This window comes from Culicoides brevitarsis, chromosome 2, assembly GCF_036172545.1.
Source record: "Culicoides brevitarsis isolate CSIRO-B50_1 chromosome 2, AGI_CSIRO_Cbre_v1, whole genome shotgun sequence".
In the NCBI taxonomy this organism is placed as follows: domain Eukaryota; kingdom Metazoa; phylum Arthropoda; class Insecta; order Diptera; family Ceratopogonidae; genus Culicoides; species Culicoides brevitarsis.
Window position 1 is genome coordinate 5385423 of NC_087086.1, and position 27212 is coordinate 5412634.

General features: G+C 26.5%; 2 protein-coding genes and 1 non-coding gene across 5 annotated transcripts in view; 2 read left to right on the top strand and 1 right to left on the bottom strand.

Annotated features, from left to right (window-relative positions):
* The window catches only part of LOC134832476 (LIM domain transcription factor LMO4.1), a 97342-nt gene extending 88714 nt beyond the window's left edge, over nt 1–8628 (top strand). For all 3 annotated transcript variants that reach the window (XM_063846505.1, XM_063846504.1, XM_063846506.1), the window contains 2 exons: nt 8064–8276; nt 8366–8628. In XM_063846505.1, the coding sequence (XP_063702575.1) occupies nt 8064–8276; nt 8366–8492 (340 nt within the window). In that variant the 3' untranslated portion in view covers nt 8493–8628. The remainder of the gene's footprint in view (nt 1–8063; nt 8277–8365) is intronic.
* LOC134832728 (GATA zinc finger domain-containing protein 16-like) lies at nt 8568–9548 on the top strand. The gene has a single exon (XM_063846856.1). It carries the CDS (start codon nt 8568–8570, stop codon nt 9546–9548), a length of 981 nt encoding a protein of 326 aa, XP_063702926.1.
* A 649-nt stretch (nt 9549–10197) lies between these two features.
* On the bottom strand, nt 10198–10270 carry Trnak-uuu (transfer RNA lysine (anticodon UUU)). Its single transcript has one exon. It is a non-coding gene; the product is annotated as a tRNA-Lys (tRNA).
* Nucleotides 10271–27212: the final 16942 nt, after the last annotated feature.

The window sequence follows — 27212 nt, forward strand, 5'->3', positions numbered from 1 at the left end:
TGTCTTTTACTGCTATTTAACTCATTCAATATTGTTTTACACCCAATTATATCCTCCCTGTAGCTCCCCCGCAAAATTTTCACCCGAACCAAAAACTGATATGATGATGACGATAACGACGACGAAGCACAGATACACACGAAAATTAAGTACAAAACCGCCTTTAAGCTAATCGTATCAAACAAGGCCGTCGTCGCCAGTATACGTAAGCTAATTAAATTTTCTGCTTACCTCGACAGTTTATAAATGTTGTGTTGCGTCGGAAAATTTTTCGGGAGAAGAGATAATTAAATTTATCATCGATGATGTACAAATAATGTGTGATTGCCGCGATTTTATGCCGAAATTATAGCTGTAACGGGATATTAGATGAAATTAGTGGGTTTTTATAAATTATGATAGAATTTAAATGAAAAATCATCAAGATTTGCTTCAACTTTTGACAAAAAATTTTAATTTTTAAATTATTAATTTATTTTTTTTTTATTAAAAATTTATTTTTTAAATCTTGTTAATTAATTTATTTTTTAAAAATAAATTTAATTCTTTTTTTTTTATTAAAATTACATTTAAAAATCGTTAAAATTTTCTTCAAAATTGAAATTTTCATAAAAAAAATTAATTTTAAAAATATTAAATTAATTTTTATTTTTAATTAATTTAAATTTATTTGTTTATTTTATTTAATTTAATTTTCAATTTAAAAAAAATAATTTATTAAAATTTTCAAAAATATTTATTTAAATCAAATATTTAATACTTAAATAATTTTAAAAGTATTAAATTGTTTTTTTTTATTTTGTTAAAAAATTTTAAATTTACTTTATTTTTAAAAATATTTATATTTAAAATAAAAGATATAAAATTTGATTTAATTCTTTTAAAATTAGTCAAATTAAATATTTGATTAAAATAAATATTTTTGAAAATTTTATTGAATTATTTTTTTTTTAAATTAAACAATTAATTAAAAAAATATTTTGAAAAATTAAAAAAAAAATAATTAAAAATAAAAATTAATTAATTAAATTAAAAATAATTTAATATTTTTAAAATTAATTTTTTTTATGCAAATTTTGAACAAAAATTTTTAAATAAAAAATAAATTAATTTAAAAAAAAATATAATTATAAAATTTTTGTTTAAAAGCAAAAAAATAAGTTCAATTTAAATCAATGAGAAATGATAAAAAAAATCCATAAGATTGGAATCCATAAAATTTCCCGTAACGAGATTTTCAATAAAATTTAATTAATGTTCGCTCTCGAGTCAATTTCTGCATATCCAGCATACTGCAACATTGCTACAGAATAATTTCTGGTTATGATTGATATGCACCTTTAGATAAACGATGTTCTCTTTGCCATTCTTCCTTCCAATTCTAACGTAAAATTGTTCGTAAATTGAATATTCATTTGCGAAGAAAAGATCTCGTGTGTGTGTGTGTTTATTCACATAAATATGTTGAATTTCCTTTCCAACCTCATCAACTACACAGGATAAGATTATCTTGGGCATTGTCTTAGCTACCTCAGCCTTTTATTTCATTATAAGAAGCAATTCAGTAACGAGTACGCTCAAGTATTTCACTTGGAAACCTCCTGTACACGACGAACGTACGATTCGGAAAATTTAATTAACTTTCAACACATCATCATACCTCCGTGTATTCGCTTCGTCGTACATGTAACGAAGTGTGTGAATATGTGGTGCGGTAGTTGCTTTAATTAAATTTTATCATATCAAACTAACTAAACAACAGACACAGACTCTCGTGTCTTGTCTTTCGGATTCTCTCTCACACACACGAGGATGATGAGTTTAGTTTACAGCAGCAGCAGCAGCAGCAACGTTACTATGGGCTATTAAATCTCGGGGAAAGACACAACAACAAGATAACAAGTAAAATGTTTCCTACTGAGCTGTTTATTGTTCTAAATTGTTGTAAGAAGATGATGGATAATTGTTACTATTAATAACTATTTTGATGACAATTGATGTACAAGTTGTGTACCAGCAAGATTTGCGAAAATTTTGATTGAAATTTGAATAAATACGGACGACGACCAGCAGACGAAACTCTCGAAGTAGTAGCTCCCGCTTGTTTGTTGTAATAATTACATTGCACAAAAAGGGGAAGTGAGGTGTCTGTCATTAGTTTAATTAAATTTCACTCTGGGTTACGAGTGTAAGCCATTTAGTTTGATTAATTTTTGTGTATATATGTCTGGCAGAAATGTTTAGCAAATCTGCAGAGAATCCCAACTTTTGGCGTAGAGGAAATTAAATTGTGATTTCATTCCGAGAATTTTTCAAAAAAAAAAAAGTTTAGACATGAACAAAATCTATTAAGAAATTCTATGAAAAAGATTTTTTGTGGCTTGTAGAAATTCAATCTTCTTCAATTTAGTTACTCAAATTTTTCAATATTTATGCTTGGTTTGGATTAATTGAAACATCTCAAGTATATTTTGAGTCTTTCAAACTGGAAAAAAAAATAAAAAACTTACCCTTCAATATTGACTTTTCTCACTTTTTGATGAAATTTCTCTAAAAAAAATTCCTTTAGAGTTTAAATCCTGAAAATTAAAAAAATATATAATACCGTAATGTAGATAATTATAAGAGAAAATTTCAAAATTTTTCCCTTAACAGAATTAGAAGTAAAAACTTGTTCTTTTAACATTTTTTGTTTCAAATTTAATCAAAAAAGGCTAATTTTCAAATTCTCTTAAATTTTTGACGTTATTTTGATACTTTTTTTTAATTTTTTTAAATGATAATTTTAAGATAAAAATATATAAAAACACAAAATTAATTAAAATTCATATTTCAGTTAAAAATTTTCAAAATTAAATTTTAAATTAATTAAAATTAATTAAATTAAATTAAATTAATTAATTAAATTATTTAAATCAATTGAGAATTTTTAACTGAAATTTTTGATATTTTCTCTAATTTTGTGTTTTTTTATATTTTAATTTAAAATACATATTGTAAAAAAAAATTTAAACAACGTCAAAAATTTAAGAGAAATTGTCTTAACTTCAAAATTAGCCTTCTCTTATTAATTAAATTTGAAACAAAAAATGTTAAAAGAACAAGTTTTAACTTCTAATTTTGTTAAGAGAAAAATTTTTAAATTTTCTCTTATAATTATGTACATTACGGTAATTTAAATTCAAAAACTAAACTAACCTTACCTTATAAACAATTTCTTTCATCTCAGAAGACATTTGATCAAAAAATTGTCAAAGATTACTATTTGCCTTTCAAATCAAAAATTTGCATCTTCAAACGACAGGTCCGAGCACTCAGACATTAATTACATTAATGGTTTTGAGCAAAGACGTCGCAACGATGAATTTCCTTCCCTTTTTCATACATAATTGCGTCCTTACCTTTTGGAAAATTTTCTTCGAGAAAGTTAAATTTGCCTTTGCACATTTGAATATACAAGACGGCATAAATTGTTTGCACAAACAAATAAACATAAAATGCATCTTACTTCAATTCATTTAACATCAAGCATTCATAAATGTGACCCGACACAGGAAATTTCTATTTTCAATAAAAGGTTGTTTGTTCCATATATTTATGTGTGTGTGCATGAGTGTTTTCGTCTAAAAGTTATATACAAACAAACAACAATCAAATCTTGCTGATTTGAATTATTCATTTTCCTTTTAATTCGAGCATTTCTCCGATTTCACACAAGGCACCTCAAAAGGAAAAGTTGAGACAAAATCTCAAGAAAGGTATTTTCTTGTTGATTTTAATAACATTAACGGAACGACCAATTCGTCTTTTATACATGAGATGTGTATGTTGAAAGGACATGATACATATAAGTTGCTTCCATTTATCTAATTAGTCAATCCAATAAATAAAATGATGATACAATTCCGTACGGTAAGATTTAATTGAATTGGTCCGAAAGTCTCCGCATTTTCTTCTTTCATGACAAGCCGTATTGACTTTTGCATTTTCTTAAGAAATTTCATATCTGATTGAATTTGATCAATTTGATTTCTGGCAAATTGAAGTGTACCTATATGCAAATTGTTTGCGTCGTCTGACTTTGCCTGCTGTCAATAAATCATTCGGAATGCCTCCCGAAAAATTATTATGAAAATTGTAAATTAATTTTTTGGGAGCCGAGCGCAAAAAACATTCACATGTGTGTTTTATGATTGTCACCTTCATTTCATTTCATTTCGTTTGATATATTTTGGTGCACCTGTCTTCGTGCTATTTGGGTGTGTTTTTCATACATATTTTACAGAACAATTCATCGCGCGCGCTGTGTTTTTCCAAAAATGGTTCTATTCCCTATTTCTATGTCAAATTTAATTAATTTTTCGGCGGAAAAATTGTTTAGCTTGCTCCCGTTTTGCCTCCATAGACACACGGCAAAAAGTATCATATTTTTGATATATGTTCGCCGTGTATATGGAAAAATTTTTGTTATATATATATTTATTATTATTGTTGTTGTTGTTTTGTGTGTGCGTCTCGTTGGCAAAAATTAATAGGTAAAAGTTTTATGATTTATTTTATTTAATTTCACCGAGGTTTTTAATTAATAAAGCTTCCAGGAATGTATCACACAAAACAATTTTTGACAGAAACGTGTATATATGGGAGGCTTGTCATATTTGTAGCAAGTTAATTAAATTGCCATATTCTAATTTAATTAGTTTTTGATATTGAACGTGTTTCTGTGTGTGTGTCAACGCCCTCGTGGGAGTCAGGTAGAAAGTGATACCTCTCAGCGCGCGTGAGTTTGAAAAGTTCTTGCATGTGTGTCTTAATTAGTTGCATTTCTCGAAATGTATTATGCATTCTCACTTTGAATTTACTTTCTAATTAAACTGTGACATTCATAAATGCGAGCAAAGTTGATTTTTTAATTAGCTTAAGATCCTTGAAAACGAATCCTTTAACATGTTGAATAATTGTAGAGAAGGTCAAAATCTGATTGTTTTGTTGTTGTTGTTGTTTTGATGTGGTCCATCTTGCGATGATTTAACGAATTATTGGGTCAGGTATGCTTATGTATCAACACTGTAGTTCACACTTATATTTTGACGTACAAATGATAGGGCATTTTTCTTAAAAACACTTAGTTCATCACAGTTTGTTCCATATTGTTGCGACATTTCATTATACATTCTAACACCTTTATACCACACTGAGTTTTGTTCTTGGTAAGATATCACAGATAATGGCCTCAGTCTTTCGTTGCTTCTCAATTCATACGGTTGCAATTCCCCAATTCTCTCGATATTGGCTGTGAGGTAATTCATGATGTGTTTGCATCAGGTTGCTTTAAATAAAAAGTCAAAATTAATTATGATTTTCGATTTAAAAGTCAAAAGCTGATTTACTTTTTCTTAAGTCAAAGTTTTAAGTCATTTACAAAATTTTATTTTAGGTTTTTTTTTTTTTCAAAAAATTACAATTTTTTCGAGTTTTAAACAATTCTTCATGAACAAATTGAAATTTTTTGAAAAATTTTTAATTTCAACATATTTGACTTAAAACTTTCACTCAAGTAAAAGTAAATCAGCTTTTGACTCTTTTAAAATCAAAAATCAACTTAATTTTGACTTTAACTTAAGCAAAAGCTTTTTTTTACTTAAAATATTTTCGACCCTGGTTTGCATATTAACTAAGTTCAGGCAAAATTAAATTGACTTAAAACATGAAATATCTTGAAGATTTGAGTCCATTCCATGAAAAAAAGCTTTTCAAAGCTTCATTTCCTCCTTTTTTTTGTTAGTTGAAGAAAAATCCTGTAAGAAAAAAAAAATAATTATTAATTTTTCACCCAAAACTTCAATTTAAAGCGAATCAAGCAATGAAGATGTGAAATTTGAATATAAGTCCTTATTAGCAACAAACCAATTACTATTCTACCGAGGTAATGATGCAGCTGTAGAACTCCTCAAGGAAAAGTTTCTGCTGTGCATGTGTGGCATGAAACCAAATAACGTAAAAAAGAAAAACGAAGAAGAAGCCTGAAATTTTACCTCACACACTAACACACACACGCTACACAGATAAAGAGAAAGTTTTTCCACTCAAAATTAGATGGTTTATTAAGTAACAAGAGGAGTGCAGATGAGTCTAATTAAAGTTAATTTGAAAATTGTATGTGTGGTTTTTTTTCTTTTCTCCTTACCCGTGTGTGTGTGTGTGTTTTTGTTTAGTTAAAATTAGTTTCTTCTTGTTCTCCGTTTTCCCTTCTTTGACTGTAAAATTCGTTCTGCTTTGCATACAAATTTTTTCACAGTTTTTCTCTGGAGTGCAATGAATGAATGTGTTCGTTAAATGAGACGTTTTTTTTCGGGGTAGACGATAGTAATCAAATTCACATTTTTCGCATCATAAATTTCAATTACTTTGTCCTGCAATTCAAACGCGAGTCGAGTGACGACAACAAGGACACGATTCGACGATGGCGAAGACTACAATGACAGAGAGACATAATAAAAACAAAATATATCGCTCTTACCTACAACATTCCAACGAAACGAACACGTAACATAATAAAATAAAGCACAATGCTAATCTTTATCAAATTACTCTATTACTGCTTGTTCTTCTGTGTGTGTGTGTCGCAATGTGCATAGTTTTTGTTGGTGTTGCAGCTAAACACAAAACACGCGCAACAAAGAATCTCTTTTATGTTGCACATGTACGACGAAGCTCGGAGAAGCGGAAGATCATGTAATAATAAAAGGTGTAAGCAAAAAATTTACCTTTTAGTCGTATGTATAAGCGATGCGAGGCAACCACATGATGATACTCACTGACAAAAAAAAACTAGCCGAGCAATGCCCATAAGCAATTTCCTCCGCAAACGCATAACGGTTGAAGAACGGTTTTTAGTTACAGGAACACACAAATATTCTCGCCTCTTCCTTTCGCTCGCTAAATTGTCTGTCCAGCATTGTCGGATACGCTTTACCATGGCAATGTACTACTACTACACGAATCATAAAATCCAATTCACACACAATTACGAAATAATAAATGTGCAATTATCCATGTTGTTTGTTAGAGGCGATAAATTTTAAGATTATGTTCGCTCGTTCGAGTTAGGGGCTGCAAACAGTCCATCGATGAAATTATTAAAGCTTTATAATCCACTCGAGAGTTAAATTTTCTAAAAAAAAAATTGACATTTCGAATATGAATTCACTTATCAGAAGGACCTACAATAAGGCACTTAAATGAATTTCCCATATGTGCCCTGCCTTGTTTTTGTTCGCGATTCTCGTCTCCTCGCCTTTTGTACATTTTTTTTTTGTATTGCTTCGTTCTCGCTCCCTGTTCATCATCATTATTACTACTATCATCATCATCATAACAACAACAATATAATTAATTAAAGTAAAGCAAGCAAGCAAAGCATGGCAAACATAAGTGTGTACACTGCTACGTACCTAGACAGCATTTAGCGAAGTAATAATCCCAAATTGAAACTTTTTTATGGCGATAATTATAAGAAATTTTCTTAATTAGTTTTAGCTGTTTTCTCTCATTGCGATACGTACGTGTATGGTGCACACATTTTCGTTTTGTTTTCTTTTTTTTTTAATTAAAATGAGCGAAACTTTTCTTTCTTTAGATTGTGTCAGTTAGTACTGAACCCTATTATGTTTCGTCTCTCTCTATAGACGAACAAGTCTCTTGCGGATGATGATGATGATGACGAGATGTTGATGCATCACATTTGTACGAAAAGTAGACAGACGTTATAATTATTTGAATTAAAAAAACTAAACACTCCTCGTTTAATTTAATGGGGAAATTTTTCAGGGCTCTTGCGGAATGAGCCTCAAACAATTGATGTTTTTCTTCGTGTTACAGATATAATTGAATAAACTCATCTCTAATTATTTTTAATTGTCTCTGGCATTCATTACCACTTTTTTCGCTTTGTACTTCATTCTCTTCGCCTTCCTGTGTAATACGTTTAAAGCATGAACAAACGAAGAATTTTTTTTTTGTTTGAAAAAAAAACTAAAGTTATGATTTTTTTGTATTTTTAGGTTATTCAGAAGTTCAGGCGCTTGTTCTGCTTGCGGAGAAACAATACCGGCAAATGAACTTGTCATGCGAACGACATCGCAGATAAATCCAAATCAGAATGGCGTCAACAATAATAACAATTATCAAAATCAACCGTTGTTACAGCATCATGTGTTCCATTTGAAATGCTTTCAGTGTTCCAAGTGTGCAAATAATTTGCAGCAAGGTGATAGGTAAGTTTATTCGTTTAGTTTTCTTAAACTTTCTTGAAAATTAATTTAAATGAACTTGTATTAACTGATTGATTTTTCCTTTCACGCAGATATTACATGCTCGGCGGAAGCATTGTGTGCGAGCAAGACTGGCATAAACTAATTAAGACAAGTAGTGCACCAAATCCTCCATTGCGCAAAGGCAAGGTAGGAAGACCTCGTCGTTCGAGAGACTGAGATGGCCCGCGTTTAGGACGTCCTCCGAAAAATCGTAAAGTCGAGGATGATCCTATTGTTCCGCCAAATCCCAATATGCATCACAATCACCATCCGCTGCTCGATGATGAGAGTATCCGTAATTTGCCGCCATTGCATCAACGTCATCTCGCAGCTGCTGTAAATGCCGCATCTGCAGCAGGTACTTCGATGCCTGGCAGCAATATTACGGGCGCCGAACAACTCTACAGCAATTTGTATGGCAAGGAAATTGGCATGATGCGTAAAATGGTGAATGCGGGAGGTTCCATGGATGATACAGCATCGAGTTTCGCTCGAACTGCTGGCCCGCAAAATACGACAATGATAAGCCATCCGCAAACGCCACACAATCATCATGCTCATAACAATTTACCACCGAATATGATACCAGAAAACATGATCTACAATCCGAAATTTGCACAGCAGCAGCAACAACAACCGCAGCATGGGCATCCATCCCATCCGCAGGGAGGCTTCAATTTTCATCCTCCCGGAATGAGCGATTCGCATCTTCACAAAATGGAAGGCTTGTTGAAACCATGCTACGATACCGGAAACAATGGTCACTTTGCTGGCTTCAATAATAGCAGTAACAATAGTAATAACAATCATTTCCCTCCCTCTTCGAATCATCATCATCATCATCTTGCGTCGCAGCAACAGCATTATCCAAATAGTAATAATAATGGTAACTCATCAAATAATTTAGTTGAATCTCCTCACTTTGTAAATAACAACTTTTCCTCCAACACGAGTAATAATAATAATAACAATAACAGCAGCATCAATAAGAATAATCTTAATGCTAACGGACTCCCGGAAAATGCTCTCATTAAGCAGGAAAATCATGACGATTTTCATAATTTTACGAAACAAAACGTGAAAAACGAACCAAATGACTTCAATAGCTTAGGTTACGCATCTGGCATTAACAATAATGGCAACAAGACAAAAGAAGAGCTAAATGACTTGCACAACGACGATAGTATTGATAAGCTATCCGCTCTCAACAATGATAACGATCGTAGTCCGTAAAAATTTTAAAAATCGCAAAAGTGATACAAAAAAAAATTCTCTCTCAAAAAATATCATCTTCATAAATTTAAAAAAAAATAAACAAATTATTAACTATTACTTAAGTAACGAAAAAGAAAATCGTAAAAATATTAATTATTATTATTATTAATTGTAATTGTTGTATAATTTTAATTAAAAATATAGAAAATGATACATTAGTAATCATTATTCAAAGTTGTAGATTATTGTAGATTTATTCAATTTAAAAACTTAAAACAAGATCTATAAAAAAATCACATTAAATGTACACACAAAGATCAACTACGATGGTAAGTTTCCTAAATAATTATTAAACAAATTAAATATATTACAAGAAATTTGTGGTAATATGACAATTTTACTCACTTTGGAGATAAATATACAAAAAAAAATAATGAAAGTCAAATCTACCGAAAATTTGTTTTAAGAAATCTAAATTAAATAATTGTAAAAAATACTTTTTGAGATATTTAGTCGTAAGTAATATTAAAAACAAAAAAAAATACTTCGTTAATCACAAACAATACAGTGAAAAATAAAAATATAATTACTTCAAAATAAAAATTGATGTTTTTCTTATCAGGAATTTCAATTAACACAAAAAAATGTGAGTATAAAAAAAGTTTGCCGCCCGATGAGGGACTTGAACCCGCGACCGTTGGATTAAAAGTCCAACGCTCTACCAACTGAGCTAACCGGGCTTACGTCACAAAATATTTCATTTGCGTATGACATGTACCTACTACGTCAAAAAATCACTTTACCTTAATCCGTCTCATAGATAACCTTCGTTAAATTTTAATCTTTCAAATGTTTTATGTACACATTCGTCGCCGTATGTAAATGTTTATAAATAAACAACACACGCATAGTCCCAAAATCTCCATTCAATTCATTATCTAAGTCATTCATGTGCTACCGTCGCGCCGTCATGGCCCACGGAAACGCGCATATTGTGCTACATTACATGCCCGTTTGCATATCGGAATGCCATTTAAAAGCAACGGGTGAATTTACAAAATGTTCATAATTCCTCTCTGCGCCTCACATTATTCATTATATTAATTCAAATTGACAAGAGCAATGTTGCTGTTCACATCTCTCGCTCTTCCTCCAACTGCTCTGATGCGATATGTCATTTCCCATTCCGAAAAATTTTCTATTAGAATATTATAATATACACCAACAGCAGCATCATCATCATCATCACATCGCCGCGTATGCTACCACACACATATAATCATGCTAATATAGCGCCATTGTGTGCTGAGTGAAGATAAGTACCTGCCGCTTTTACAAAAGGTTATGTATACACAAATGATGTTGCATGTATAAAGCATCAACAGCACATTAGTCTAATTGGACATTAGATGATATGAAAAGTTTTTGTGCCCTATTAGCAAAAGTGGTTTATTCATTCACAGATCGCTTGGCGCTTATGCTTTTTTGTGACGTCGTCGTCGTTGTTATTATTGCAAAAATTTTAAAAAAGGTAAAAAGGATTGTGAGCGGTTAAATGTCGTCATTATACGAATTAACTCTGAGTGATATGAAAAATTCATTCAAGTTTGAAAGATTCTTTTTTCTCACAAAAATCATATTAAACTTTTACATAAAATATTAAAATAATTCGTCAAATTTCTTGAATTCTATTTAATTTTAACTTTAATTATATTGTAAAGAAAAAAAAATAATTAAAAAATTGAATTATATAAAAATATTTTAAAATTAAAAAAAGCTTTAAAGTAGTTAAAATTAAAGGATTCTATTTATAGATTTTATTTATTATTATTAAGTTAATTTAATTTAATATCTAATAATTTTAATTTTAATTGAAAAATTTATTAAATTAAATGAATTAATTAAATAAAATATATTTTGTCAAAATTTTATTTTTTTTTTTAATAATTGTTAAAAATAATTATTTTTTTTTATAATTAAAAATTTTAAAAATAATTATTATTTTTTATGTTTAAAAAATGTTTTTAAAAAATTATATAAAAATTAATATGTTATAATTATTTTATAATTTATAAATAATTAATTAATATTTAATGTTTAAAAATTTTTATGTTTAAAAACTAAATAATATTATTTTCAAAAAAAATATTCAAACTAATCTAAGAAGACAAATAACGCATTTATCAAAAAATATTTGGTAGATCATAGCAAAAAAAAATTAATTGAAAGCTAATTTCAATAAAAATTCGTCTTTCACGTCAAATATTAAAATTAAAAAAAAAACTCCTAATTTAAGTGAAACACCTGTGCAATAAAGACCATTTTCCCCATATATTCAAAAATCCCCCCGAAAAAAAAATTCCCATAAATTTTTCATTATTATATATTTTATAACACAAACTCATACATCAACGCTGAGGGAAAAATTTAATGATGATGACGATGAATGATGAAAACGAATGAATGGATGGATAGTTTTCCATAATTAATAATTCATCAATCTCATCAAATATTCTTTACACATTATTCTCTCACTCCTTGTGCCTCCGAATGAAAAATGCTCGTCCAATGCTCAGCCATAATGTGCAATTTAATATAATATTTATATGTCTGTCCGGAACAACAAGAACATTGGACAAAATTTTATTATTTTATGCAATATATAGATATTTATTATACATGCGGACACGTTCTCGTCAAGTAGCAGCAGCAGCAACGTTCACGACGATGACGACACGGAGAGGTCAGTCATGTACAATTTAACATATGGCAGTCCTTCCTCCTTTCTTCTCTCCAAAAAAGTACATGTTATAATTTTATATTTTATTCGGAAATGCAATAAATAATTTAACGACTCAAAAATTTTATTAATCGGATGAAACATGTTCAATTTTTGTGAATGTGATATTTTTTTAATGTGTGTCGTGTTATTATTATCCCGAAAAGTTAGTTGATTTCCTCTCGAGTGAAAAATATGTTGAAATTAATATTTAAACTGAAGCAATCAACTCGAACGTTCCGTTCTAACTCACTCTCTCTATAACTGGCACATCGTCAGGACAAAAACTCGAAACAAATTTTCTATAGTTAAAGTCCAATTAGTAAACAAAAATATATTCACAGCATTTATTTCTAACGAGGATTCAGTGTCGCCCGATGGATTAAAAAAGTGAAAAATTAACATTTTAGGATTTAAATAAATCTAATATTTAAAAAAAATTAATTGAACTATTTTTAAGAAATTTGCTCAAATTTTACTTAAAAATTAATTTAATATGTAAATTTAAATATTTTATAATTTTTATTTGATTAATTTAATTTATTATTTTAATTTCAATTTGATTATTCAAAAAAAATAAATATTAATTTAATTATTATTTTTATTTTTTATTTAATTAATTTAAATTTAAATTTAATATGATTTTTTTAAAATAATTTTATTCATTAATCTTTGAGATGCAATTTTCAATACTTCTAAAATTAAAAAAAAATAAATAAATTATTTTATTCTAATAAAAATTTAAATTAAATTAAATAAATTTTAATAAAAAATTAAAAATTTAAAAAAAATATTTTTATTTAGATCTATTTAGATATTAATTAAAATATTCTCATATTTAATTTAAATTTATTTAATTTATAAAAATAAAATTAATTAAAATTTAATTAAATTAAAATTTTTGTAAGATGATTAAAAAATATTAATTTAGGTACATTAGAAATAAAATTTATATAAATTGAAAATAAATCAAATTAAAATAAATAAAAAAAATAAATTTATTTAAATTAAAATAAATAATTTAAATTAATCAAATTAAAATTTAAAAAAATAAAATTAATTTAAATAAATAAAATTAGTTATTTTAAATAAATTCAAGATTAATTTTAAAAAATTAAATAAATTAATTTAAATTAATTTATTAAAAAATTAAAATTTAAAAGAAATAAAATTAATTAGAATAAATTAATTTAATATTTAAAGTAAATTAATTTAGTTAATTTTAGTTTTTTTTTTAAATCCTTGAAAAATTAATTAAATTCCTCAAGGAGTTAATTCAACTCCTTTTCACTTCGTTCGACTTGTTTGTGTGTTAGAAACAATTACGCGCAAACTGCATGAAATTCTGTAGTTGGAGAATTCTAGATAGAAATTTTTGTTTCAAACATATACAAATCAATTAAAGTCAATCAATCATTCCCGTGTGCCTGTGTCTGTGTGCGGAGCGAGAGAGAAATGCGTGCATGGCACATACAAGATCATTAAAATTTTCACAAGTGATAACAAGTTAGCAACAAAATCAATTCTTCTCAGACAAATAATAAAATGCATCCCGTACGTCGTGCGCTGCAAACCCATAGAAAATGCATGTATAATTGAATATTTTGTTCATCAACAACATGCACTTTCAGGGAAAAGTTGTTACCTAACAAGCAATAGTCAAATTTAGATTTGGCCAATTCAATTTTATTATATAAGTACACATTTGCCGCTGCTGCTGCTGCCTCCGACTCGCATCGCACACAGACAATTATATTGAACAATTTGAGGCATTTTCGTCATTCACGTTGCTGCTGCTCTTGGTCAACGTTCGCACAGGAAAAAAAATTATGGCTTGTAGCTTGACTGGTCAAAGCTGTTTTTCGGGACTCTCACACCACATTTCACAGTTTTAGCATTTGCATTTGGCGAAAATGCAGCAGCGAACGATCGGAACGAGGAAGACATACAATTTTAAATACACTTCACAAAATTATTGTGTTTAATCGAATTTCTCTCTGTGTGCTCGAGAGGTAGATGAGGCACTTGGAAGAGAAGAAGAGGAGAATATGATAAATTGGTAAATAAGTGTTATGAAGAGAGACACAAGTTCTACTTATATTTGAGTAGAGCGTTGAGGAATATTGTTGTTGACTTTGTTTTGATAATTCAATTCCGATGCCTTTGTGTCACCTTTTTTGTTTAAATAGTAGCGAAATTTGCTTACTGAGCAATTGTTTGCAAATAAATTTTGTTTTTCTTCAAGAAAAAAAAATATTTTAAAATTAAATTCAATAATTTTAAATAATTAATTTAAATTAAATTTTAAATAATTTAAAATAAAATTAAAATTAAATTTGCAAAATTTTGATAAAATTATATTAAAAATTTAGTTTAAATATTTTTTAATTGTTTTATTTTGAAAGTTAATTTTTGAAAAACAATCTAAAAAAAATTTAAAAAAATATCAATATAAATTTTATTTAATTTTAATTTTTAAAATCGATTTTTATTTTTAATTATTTTAATAAAATTAATACAAAAAAAAATTAATAAAAAATTTAAAATGAAAATTTATTTGATTTTTTATGAAATGAATTAGAATTGACTTCCGGGTTTTTTTGAGATCGTCAACCGGTTCGCTGGATTTTAAAAAAATTTTATAAAATTTAAATATTTAAAGTTTAGTATAAATAAAAATAAATTAAATTTAGTAAAATTAAATGTAAATTAAATTATAATTATTTTTTTTATAATTTTAAATTTTTTATAATTTTTTTTTTATTTTTAAATTAATTTTTTTTAATTATCTAAAAATATTTTAGATCAAGTAAAAAAAAATCATGTAAAAAAATATTAATAATTTTCCATAAAACAACCAATGAAAAATTAACGAATTTCATTCAGAATTATTTTTAAAATAAAAATAAAAAAAAATAATAGTTAAAATATTAATTAAATATTTATTAAAATAAATAAATATAAATATAAAAATAAATATTTTTTAATAAAAATAAATTCTTTTCGACTTTTTTTATCTATATAGCCAACAATTTTCTTTAACAATTAAAAATCAAATAAAAACAAAATGACACAAAATAAAAAATTCTAAAAATAATTATTTCTCAATAAAAGTCAAATAATTGTCATGAAAACTCGACATTATTATTTTATCTTCCAATTTAAATAAATAATAATTTAAATGGGACAATTTTCTAATTCAATTCAATTTTCAGCAATTAAGCATCCATTCTAAATTATATGTGTGTGCACTCGTTAAATTCAATTGAAAAGTTTTTGATTCGATTTCGATATATTTTTGTTCGAAAGTGTTCATCGAGCTTTTCATCGAACGAGTGAAAACGAGTGACTTGCTCAGCAAAAAAAAAATTCAAGTCCCTCTTACCCGTTTTTTTTTTGTCTGTGTGTGTTCATCGGACCAAAGCATGCCTTTTTGCAATTAAAATCATTAAAAAATATTCAATTTCCTGCCTGGCCTAAAAAATTTCTGCTTGAAAATTTTCACCAATTACCAACTTCTATGCTCTGCTCTATGAGTCGATGCCGGCACGTATAATGTAATAATGTGTGACCTCAAGGGAAATTCTGAATCTGACAACCATTATAATATAAAATAATAACAACACACAGTAACTGGAAGTGCTATTGGGTGCACACACAGACACACAATTTACGGAGCAATAACCATTACATTTAAAAATTTCATTTAATTTTGTGTATTTTCTAACTAATTAAACTATTTAAAATTTTCATAAACTTACTCATTTTCCATTTTTGTGCTGCTGCTGCTACTACTGCGAACTACGAACCACTTTGTCCTGCACTTATTTTCTATTATTATAATATTTTTTGTCCTCTTCTTTTTAGTTTTTGGGAGTTCTTTGACAAAATTTTGATTTTTTTCAAGCTTGAGTCTGTCTGAGGTATTTTTTAACTAAAAAAAATAATAAAATTAAATTAAAAAAAAAATAAATAAAATATATCAAAAAATCGGGAAATTAAAAAAATAAAAAACAAATATTGAAGAAACCAGAAGAGTTAATTTTTCAAAAATATTGGAAAAATCATCAAAAAAAATATTAAATTTTAGTTATTTGAAAAAAAATTATTTTTATTTTTAACTATTAGAATTATTTTAATAATTATTTAAACAAAAATTAATTATTTTTATTTAAAAAAATCAAATTTTTAAAAAAATTTCTAAAAATATTGGAAAAATCATTCAAAAAATATATTGAATTTTAATGTCAAAAACTTAAGAATTAATGAAAAGATGAGAAAAATGAAATATTTATTAAAAAATTCTCTTATAAAATTTTAAATTTAATTTTTGATTTTAATATTTTTTTTTTTATTTTAAAAAACTTAGATTTAAAATATGAGAAGTATTTTTTTTTAATTCATAAAAATTTTAAAATAATGAAATTTACAAAAAAAAAAAATTAAATTTAGGTAATAGAAATTATTTTAAAAATATGAGAAGTAATTTTTTAAAAATTCATTAAAATTTAAAAATAAATAAATTTAAATAAAAAAAATAAATTCAATAAAAATTATTTAAATAACAAATAAATTTTTAAAATAAACAAATTTAAATTAAATTAAACAATTAAAAATAAAAAAATAAAAATAAAAAAAATATTATATTGCAAAAAGTGCTTTTATCGAATTTCCCTCATAAAATTTCAAACATTTTTTTTCTCGTTCACAAAAGACCAAAATATTCACTATTTTCGTCCTAAATAGCACTGCGCTACCTCAAAAAAACCATAAAAGACAAAATATTTGCTGTAATTGAAGTTTTGTCACCGCACACTTTTTCGGAGCACATAAAATATTTTGTCTAATAACAGTGTCACATCCTTTTTTTAAAATACAAAATACATTTTTTCACCAACGACGACGGCTTTTTTCGGAATTTTTACACAATAAAATTAAAATCTATTATAATAATAGTGCACGTGAATGTACGTCACATCCTGCCAAAAAAAGAGGAATTTTTGCTTTTCTCTCGCTCGATGGTGCGGTGACAAAATGCGAAAAATTTTGTTCCTTTTTTTATGATGTTTATTTTTATTTTTTGTCTCTTCTAGCCTTAATAGCCCTTTTTAAGCCAAAAAATTGATGTTGGCCATTGTTCGCCTTTTGTTGTTTTCTACTCAAGCATTTTCATGTGAATTTAGAAATAATTTTTTTTTGATGAAAAAGTTCATTCAGGCAACGAATTGAGCAGAAAAATGTCTTAAAAAATAATTTTTTTATATTAATTGATTATTTTATAATTAAATTAATTTTTTTGACATTTTTCACATCAACATAATCAACTCCATACATAATTAAGATATTTTTCGAGAAACAAAAAAAAAATATTTGCCATTAGTTAAAAAGTCGTATAAATATAAAGGAAACTTTTTTCCACATCCCTTTCCCGTTACTCATTTTTGCCTGGCTGCCACACACATACCGACAAAAATTTGCCAACTTTGAATCATGACAAGCTCATATAAGACGAAAGCAGCGAAACAACAACGCGAACAAGAAAATTTTGCTGTCTATGACGCTAATTAGAAAATTTGATGAAGAAGAAAATGAAAATGTTTAATGCACAAGCAAGCAAGCAAACAATTTTTAGCTATATCATGGTTTGGGTTACAGCAAAGTCATGTGTACACGACGACAAACGACGACGACGGTACAAAAGAACATGTTTTAAAATTTAATATAATTAATTAACGTTGTTGGAAAAAATTTTTTTTTGCCTCTCGTGTGTGTGTGTTCTGTGCCTTTTTACTTTAATTGTGTGTGTGTGTGTGTGCTGAAATAATAAAATTTGAATAAAGTTCAAGTTAAGACGAGAGAGAAAAAAATAATTTTACACAAAAGCAGCAGTTGCATGTATTTTCGCTCATGCCACGAACGAACGGGAAGGAAGTTGATGTTTAGGATTTTGTGTGAATGTAGGAGGCAAGATAAGAAGACATTGCCACACACACATGAATAATGAAAATCTCGAAATATTGGAGGAAAATTCTTCAGATAATCACCTTTTTCTTCTTTTTCGTCTTGTCTTGTAAGCAAAAAACCACATTTTGAACATTTTATTGTCTTGACATGATGTGGCTTTGCGAAAATCTTCCTCCGCTTTGACGAGTTAAGTCTCCGTTCGTTCCTAATTCAATTCGAGACGACCAACAAAAATTCGAAATTTTATCGTTTGATGGTCTTTGATTTAATTCAATAAATAAAATGAAAAAATTGAAGAAAAAAAATAGAAAACAAAGAATTTGCTATTCTAAACAAAATTCGGCGCTTAAGGCGTTTACTTTTAAAGTTATTTTACTTTTTTTTCTGAGATTTATTTCGTTTGAGTTTTTGAAGTTGTTGTAGACTTGAAGAGTAATTGTTCGAGATTTCATTCGTTTTTTATTTGAAGCATCCTGAAAAAATGGGAAAAATTTATGTTTCGGATATGAGAAAATTTTACAAAATATTCCAAGAAAATTAATTATTTTAAAATTATGAACACAAATAATATTTTAAAAAAATTAATATTAATATTAATAATAAAAAAAATAATTAAAAAATTTAAAAAATTTAAAATAATAATAATTTATATTTTTTTCATTAAAATTTAAAGCAAAAAAAATCATTTTAATATTTATTTATTAATTTAATATAATTTAATAATATATATAATTATAATATAATTTTATTTAAAATCGTAAATTAAAATAAATTTTCAATTTTTTTTTATTATTAATTGTTAATTGAATAATTTATTTAATATTATTATAAAAATATTAATTTAATTAATTAATTATTTTTTAATTTAAATTAATAAATTTTTATCAATTAATTTTATTTTATTATTAAAAATCAAAAAATTTTTTTTTATTTTTTTTTAAATAAATTCGAAATAATTTAATTTATAGGAATATATTTAAAGCAAAAAAATTCATTTTAAAAATTTAAATTATTTTAATTCGAAAAAAATTTATTCAAAATTTAAAAATATTTTAATTTATGAAAAAAAATTAAAAATTATTTTTTTTTATTTTTGAAATAAAAAATTTATAAAATATTAATATTTTGATTAAAAATGCATGAAAAATTAAATTTACCTTATTTAATTTGATTACTTTAATTTTAATTTTTTTTTAAATTTTTTTTTTTTAAATTTTTAATTTTTTTTTTATTTTTTTAAAATAATTTTTTAAATTTAAACAAAAAATTTTAAATGAAATTTTAATGAAGTTCATATAATTTTCTTTAATTTCAATATTTATCATGAAATACCAAAAATTTTAATATAGTGAAAACTCGATTTAAAAAACTTTTTGAAAATTTTATCAAAAATTGTAAAATTCGCAATTGAAATATTTCGCCAAACTTAAATTTTTCACAATTTTAGTTTTTTTTATCATGTCAATTTTCCACACATGTCTTCAATATTTCTCCGAGTTAAATCACATTGAGCATCTTTGTGTTGCAACGTTTTACAAATGAGCATGAAGAAGAAGAAGAAACGCGTCATCAGTAAAAGTCTACGACTTGAAAAAGGCGTTCCTCGGAAATTTTTCTTACAATCATTTGTGGGTTTAAAGAAACCGTTTAAACGTCGTGAAACTAAATTTACTCTTTATCTCGTAATTTTATTATTATTATGTTAGAATTTTATTAGAAGCTCAATTTTTTTCGGGTAAATTTTTTTTTCTTAAAAAAGTCAATCCCACAAAGAAAAATGTAATTCTCACTATCAGTTTTCGATCTGTTTCTCGAAGCAAAAGAAAAATATGCTTTTTTATTACTTTATAAAGAGAGTAACAATAACAGAGAGCATTTATGGTCCATTGTTCAACTTATGGCAACAAAGCGACAGATAACAGACACTTGATTTGAGACATTTTCAACAAATTGTCGGTACTTAAGAAGAGATTTATCTTGATATTCTCCAATTTTTTTTGCGACGTGTTGGAGATTTTCTCGCCGCCACAGAAAAAAAAAGATAACAAATCTTCGGGAAACTGGACTTTTGGCTGAAAAGTAAATAAAATAAAAATAAAAGAAAATACCCACAAGAGTGATAAAAAATTTTTTTGTACGAAAGCTCCAATGAACTACAAACGATGACAACATATCAGCTTCAACAAATCTCTTCTTCACTTTTTTTTTCACTCGACGAGGACAAAAAAAAACTCACAAACAAACAAAACGTTGATCCGCTTAAACGTCCTCTTTTGTCAGATATGATTGTGAACAATCATCGTCATGCGATTTTATTTTTTTTTTTTTTTTTGTCCCCATATCAAAAATCTATGAGAGTCTCTAATGTGAAGTAATATAAAATGATGACAATTGCTGTTGTTTGTTGTAGTAACTTGTAGTAACCATTTAACGGAAAGAAACGAGAATAAACTTAAGTGTATAATAACATTTATCTGTTATTATTATATGATCGTATTATGTTCTTTCTTTTAAAAACCTGAGTTTTTTCTTCTTCTTTTCTTGTAAGATTTTCTTCTTCGTCTTCTTCTTGTTCACACTCTGTACTCGGATTACATGCGTAGCTACAGGAATAGTGGCAGAGGATACTGCGGTTGAAAGTCTTTTCTTTTGATAAATGATAAAATATGAAGAAAAGGAGAAAAAGTGTTCTGTAGAAGAGGAAAGGAAAAAATAAGAAGACAGTTGTAGAACATTTACATTTGTTTCTGTCCTGTTAAAGTGTGCAAAGTGGTAAATCCTCCTGTTTTTTATTGTTATTATGAACTCTTGAGGAATTCTTGTGAGAGAGTTTTAAAGAAAATAAAAAATTAGAGCGCATTTTTGATTTTTTTTGCTTTTATTATTTCTTTATTTAATTAAAATTAATTATTTTTTAATTTAATTATTAATTTAATTATTTATGTCAAAGGAAAATTTTTTTTCAGTTTCAATTTTTTGGCAGTTTTGAGTTACAAAATGATTAAAAATGATAAATTAGAGCCCTCTGACAAATTTCAATCCATTTGGAGCAAGATTTGACAAAAATGGATTTGACACAGTTTTTGACACAGTTTTTGACACAGTTTTGCTCTTGATTTAGTTTTTAAAACAAAACTTTGTCAAAGAAAAAAAAATTTTTCAGTTTCAATTTTTTTGCAGTTTTGAGAAAAAAATTTTTTTTTCAGTTGCAATTTTTTGGCAGTTTTGAGTTATAAAATTATTAAAAATGATAAATTAGAGCCCTCTGACAAATTTCAATCCATTTGGAGCAAGATTTGACAAAAATTGCTTTGACACAGTTTTTGACACAGTTTTTTTGCTCTTGATTTAGTTTTTAAAACAAAACTATGTCAAAGAAAAAATTTTTTTTCAGTTTCAATTTTTTGGCAGTTTTGAGTTACAAAATGATTAAAAATGATAAATTAGAGCCCTCTGACAAATTTCAATCCATTTGGAGAAAGATTTGACAAAAATTGCTTTGACACAGTTTTTGACACAGTTTTTTTGCTCTTGATTTAGTTTTTAAAACAAAACTATGTCAAAGAAAAAATTTTTTTTCAGTTTCAATTTTTTGGCAGTTTTGAGTTAAAAAATTATTAAAAATGATAAATTAGAGCCCTCTGACAAATTTCAATCCATTTGGAGCAAGATTTGACAAAAATTGCTTTGACACAGTTTTTGACACAGTTTTTTTGCTCTTGATTTAGTTTTTAAAACAAAACTATGTCAAAGAAAAAATTTTTTTTCAGTTTCAATTTTTTGGCAGTTTTGAGTTACAAAATTATTAAAAATGATAAATTAGAGCCCTCTGACAAATTTCAATCCATTTGGAGCAAGATTTGACAAAAATTGCTTTGACACAGTTTTTGACACAGTTTTTTTGCTCTTGATTTAGTTTTTAAAACAAAACTATGTCAAAGAAAAAATTTTTTTTCAGTTTCAATTTTTTGGCAGTTTTGAGTTACAAAATTATTAAAAATGATAAATTAGAGCCCTCTGACAAATTTCAATCCATTTGGAGCAAGATTTGACAAAAATTGCTTTGACACAGTTTTTGACACAGTTTTTTTGCTCTTGATTTAGTTTTTAAAACAAAACTATGTCAAAGAAAAAATTTTTTTTCAGTTTCAATTTTTTGGCAGTTTTGAGTTACAAAATTATTAAAAATGATAAATTAGAGCCCTCTGACAAATTTCAATCCATTTGGAGCAAGATTTGACAAAAATTGCTTTGACACAGTTTTTGACACAGTTTTTTTGCTCTTGATTTAGTTTTTAAAACAAAACTATGTCAAAGAAAAAATTTTTTTTCAGTTTCAATTTTTTTGCAGTTTTGAGTTACAAAATTATTAAAAATGATAAATTAGAGCCCTCAAGATTTGACAAAAATTGCTTTGACAAATTTCAATCCATTTGGAGCAAGATTTGACAAAAATTGCTTTGACACAGTTTTTGACACAGTTTTTTTGCTCTTGATTTAGTTTTTAAAACAAAACTATGTCAAAGAAAAATTTTTTTTTCAGTTTCAATTTTTTTGCAGTTTTGAGTTACAAAATTATTAAAAATGATAAATTAGAGCCCTCTGACAAATTTCAATCCATTTGGAGCAAGATTTGACAAAAATTGCTTTGACACAGTTTTTGACACAGTTTTTTTGCTCTTGATTTAGTTTTTAAAACAAAACTATGTCAAAGAAAAAATTTTTTTTCAGTTTCAATTTTTTGGCAGTTTTGAGTTACAAAATGATTAAAAATGATAAATTAGAGCCCTCTGACAAATTTCAATCCATTTGGAGCAAGATTTGACAAAAATTGCTTTGACACAGTTTTTGACACAGTTTTTTTGCTCTTGATTTAGTTTTTAAAACAAAACTATGTCAAAGAAAAAATTTTTTTTCAGTTTCAATTTTTTGGCAGTTTTGAGTTACAAAATTATTAAAAATGATAAATTAGAGCCCTCTGACAAATTTCAATCCATTTGGAGCAAGATTTGACAAAAATTGCTTTGACACAGTTTTTGACACAGTTTTTTTGCTCTTGATTTAGTTTTTAAAACAAAACTATGTCAAAGAAAAAATTTTTTTTCAGTTTCAATTTTTTGGCAGTTTTGAGTTACAAAATTATTAAAAATGATAAATTAGAGCCCTCTGACAAATTTCAATCCATTTGGAGCAAGATTTGACAAAAATTGCTTTGACACAGTTTTTGACACAGTTTTTTTGCTCTTGATTTAGTTTTTAAAACAAAACTATGTCAAAGAAAAAATTTTTTTTCAGTTTCAATTTTTTGGCAGTTTTGAGTTACAAAATGATTAAAAATGATAAATTAGAGCCCTCTGACAAATTTCAATCCATTTGGAGCAAGATTTGACAAAAATTGCTTTGACACAGTTTTTGACACAGTTTTTTTGCTCTTGATTTAGTTTTTAAAACAAAACTATGTCAAAGAAAAAATTTTTTTTCAGTTTCAATTTTTTGGCAGTTTTGAGTTACAAAATTATTAAAAATGATAAATTAGAGCCCTCTGACAAATTTCAATCCATTTGGAGCAAGATTTGACAAAAATTGCTTTGACACAGTTTTTGACACAGTTTTTTTGCTCTTGATTTAGTTTTTAAAACAAAACTATGTCAAAGAAAAAATTTTTTTTCAGTTTCAATTTTTTGGCAGTTTTGAGTTACAAAATTATTAAAAATGATAAATTAGAGCCCTCTGACAAATTTCAATCCATTTGGAGCAAGATTTGACAAAAATTGCTTTGACACAGTTTTTGACACAGTTTTTTTGCTCTTGATTTAGTTTTTAAAACAAAACTATGTCAAAGAAAAAATTTTTTTTCAGTTTCAATTTTTTGGCAGTTTTGAGTTACAAAATTATTAAAAATGATAAATTAGAGCCCTCTGACAAATTTCAATCCATTTGGAGCAAGATTTGACAAAAATTGCTTTGACACAGTTTTTGACACAGTTTTTTTGCTCTTGATTTAGTTTTTAAAACAAAACTATGTCAAAGAAAAACTATTTTTTTTTCAGTTTCAATTTTTTGGCAGTTTTGAGTTACAAAATTATTAAAAATGATAAATTAGAGCCCTCTGACAAATTTCAATCCATTTGGAGCAAGATTTGACAAAAATTGCTTTGACACAGTTTTTGACACAGTTTTTTTGCTCTTGATTTAGTTTTTAAAACAAAACTATGTCAAAGAAAAAATTTTTTTTCAGTTTCAATTTTTTGGCAGTTTTGAGTTACAAAATTATTAAAAATGATAAATTAGAGCCCTCTGACAAATTTCAATCCATTTGGAGCAAGATTTGACAAAAATTGCTTTGACACAGTTTTTGACACAGTTTTTTTGCTCTTGATTTAGTTTTTAAAACAAAACTATGTCAAAGAAAAAATTTTTTTTCAGTTTCAATTTTTTGGCAGTTTTGAGTTACAAAATTATTAAAAATGATAAATTAGAGCCCTCTGACAAATTTCAATCCATTTGGAGCAAGATTTGACAAAAATTGCTTTGACAGTTTTTGACACAGTTTTTTTGCTCTTGATTTAGTTTTTAAAACAAAACTATGTCAAAGAAAAAATTTTTTTTCAGTTTCAATTTTTTGCAGTTTTGAGTTACAAAATTATTAAAAATGATAAATTAGAGCCCTCTGACAAATTTCAATCCATTTGGAGCAAGATTTGACAAAAATTGCTTTGACACAGTTTTTGACACAGTTTTTTTGCTTGTCAAAGAAAAATTTTTTTTTCAGTTTCAATTTTTTGGCAGTTTTGAGTTGTAAAATGATTGAAATTGATAAATTAGAGCTCTCTGATAAATTTTTATCCATTCGGAGCAAGATTTGACAAAAATTGCTTTATAAGCTTTATAGAAACAAAAAATTTGTTTTTTTTTTTTTTAATTTAAAAAAAAAATAATTTTTTTATTTTTATAATTTTAATTTTTTTATTAAAATTTTTTTAATTTTTTTTTACCAATTTTAAATTTTGTTTTTAAATTATAGCGTTATAGGTATTTTTTTTTTTTTTTGAAATTTTAAACTTCAAACAAAGAAAATTTGTAATTTGAAATTTTTTTTATGACTAAAATTTTTTATAATTGAATAAAATAAAAACTTTTTATCAAAAGCTTAAATAATAATCATCTTAAAGTAGTTAAAAATAACAATATTTTGCACAAAGACAATCTTCTATAATTTTTTTTCATTATCACAACCACAAAGAAAAATTAATCCATAAAGTAACGGACTTCAGCTAATAAACTTTTATTAAAGCCTTGGATGAAAAATCTTGCGGTTTTATTAAAAAATAACCTTCAAGAAACATTTTAAAAAAAATCATGGCTTAAACCTCCTTTGAAGTCCTTTTTAATCAAAAATTCAAGCAAAAATGTGAGCTAATTAATAATTTTAATATCATGCTTATCAAAAATAAAAGTTTTTCCATTTTTCCAGAAGAGACATCAGCTTCATTCTCATCTCCATTAGTTTAATTGAATTTCTTGTAACATTAAAAAAAATGTTTTTAATTTATTCCGTAATACAAAAGAAAGGCTTAATTAACACAAACAACTCGTGTCTCCTCTTTTCTTACATTTTCGCATACATTTTATCCACGCATGTCTTTTTCCATTAATATATGTTGTAATAATGATATAAAATGATATAATAATATATGTATGAATGGATAAAAAAAATAAAGAGGAACCTTTTTTCAACTCTTTTACTTGTGTAAACACAACGCATCACTGACTCAGCCTCGTCATGTGTTTTGTCTACGTCTATGTCTAAGCAAACAAACAAGAATATTAAGCAGAAAAAACGCGTGTGCGTGTCATGTGTTCATCATATAGAGGGAAATGTTATAAAAATAAATTACAAAACTAATTTGCATCTTGAATTAAATTAAAAAAGATTTTCCTTTTTAATATTTTTCAGCGCAGTTTGTTTGAGTTTTCAAGTTTTTTTATTTTAGAGAAAGGGGAGTCTCTAAATCAACTCAGCAAAGCTCTTTATCTGCTTAGTTCGACACACACTTGAGTCCTGTGAAATTTTAATAAATTCTCATCAAGAGTTGAAGAGGAACGCAGCTTATTATTTAAAATTGAACGCGTCTCCATAGCACTTCATATTCGTTACAATGAACTCTAAACTGTGAAAAATATCAAAAACTAAAATTTTTCAAGTATCACTATCGAACGAATCTAAGATCTGCTAATGTAAAATTGATTGCATAACCCAAAACTTAAAAAAAATAAATTTTCATAATTTTAGGTTATGCAATGAATTTTACATTAGATCTTAGCTTCGTTCGAAATTCAAGATCTGACAGATCGAAAATGGCGAAATAGCAATTTTTCACAAAATGACCGGATGGTATTTGCATAAAATTACACAAAAACGCGAAAAACGTCGAGACCAATACAATTCGGGGAAAATAAATTCCATTCGATATAAAACTATTACTCTAAACTATTCCATGGAATTCAATATCGAAATGCAAATTAATGTCAAAATTTTGTTTCGCGATGCATTTTCGGGGAAACAATTCCCGAATACAATACAAAATGGACCAAATTGAATTCTATACAATCTATCAACTAGATACGAACGTTCGATCCAATTAACTGGGAATCTTCTAATGCGATATTTTTTTTTTTTTTGCATAAATTTGATGGACTAAAGCTCCAAGCGAAATGCGATTATCCGCGTGAAGAGTAACTAAACATGCCTTGATGTGTTTATTTTTTTTTGTTCCAAAATTAAGCCAACTAAAAAGTATAGATTTCCCCGGCGATTTTGCTCGCTTTTCAATCAATTAACTAATTAGTTGTTACACTAATGCCCTGTAATTATTTCAGAAAATAAATTGGATGCGTAATGCGACAAAATGAGGAAACACGTGTAACGTTAATATGGA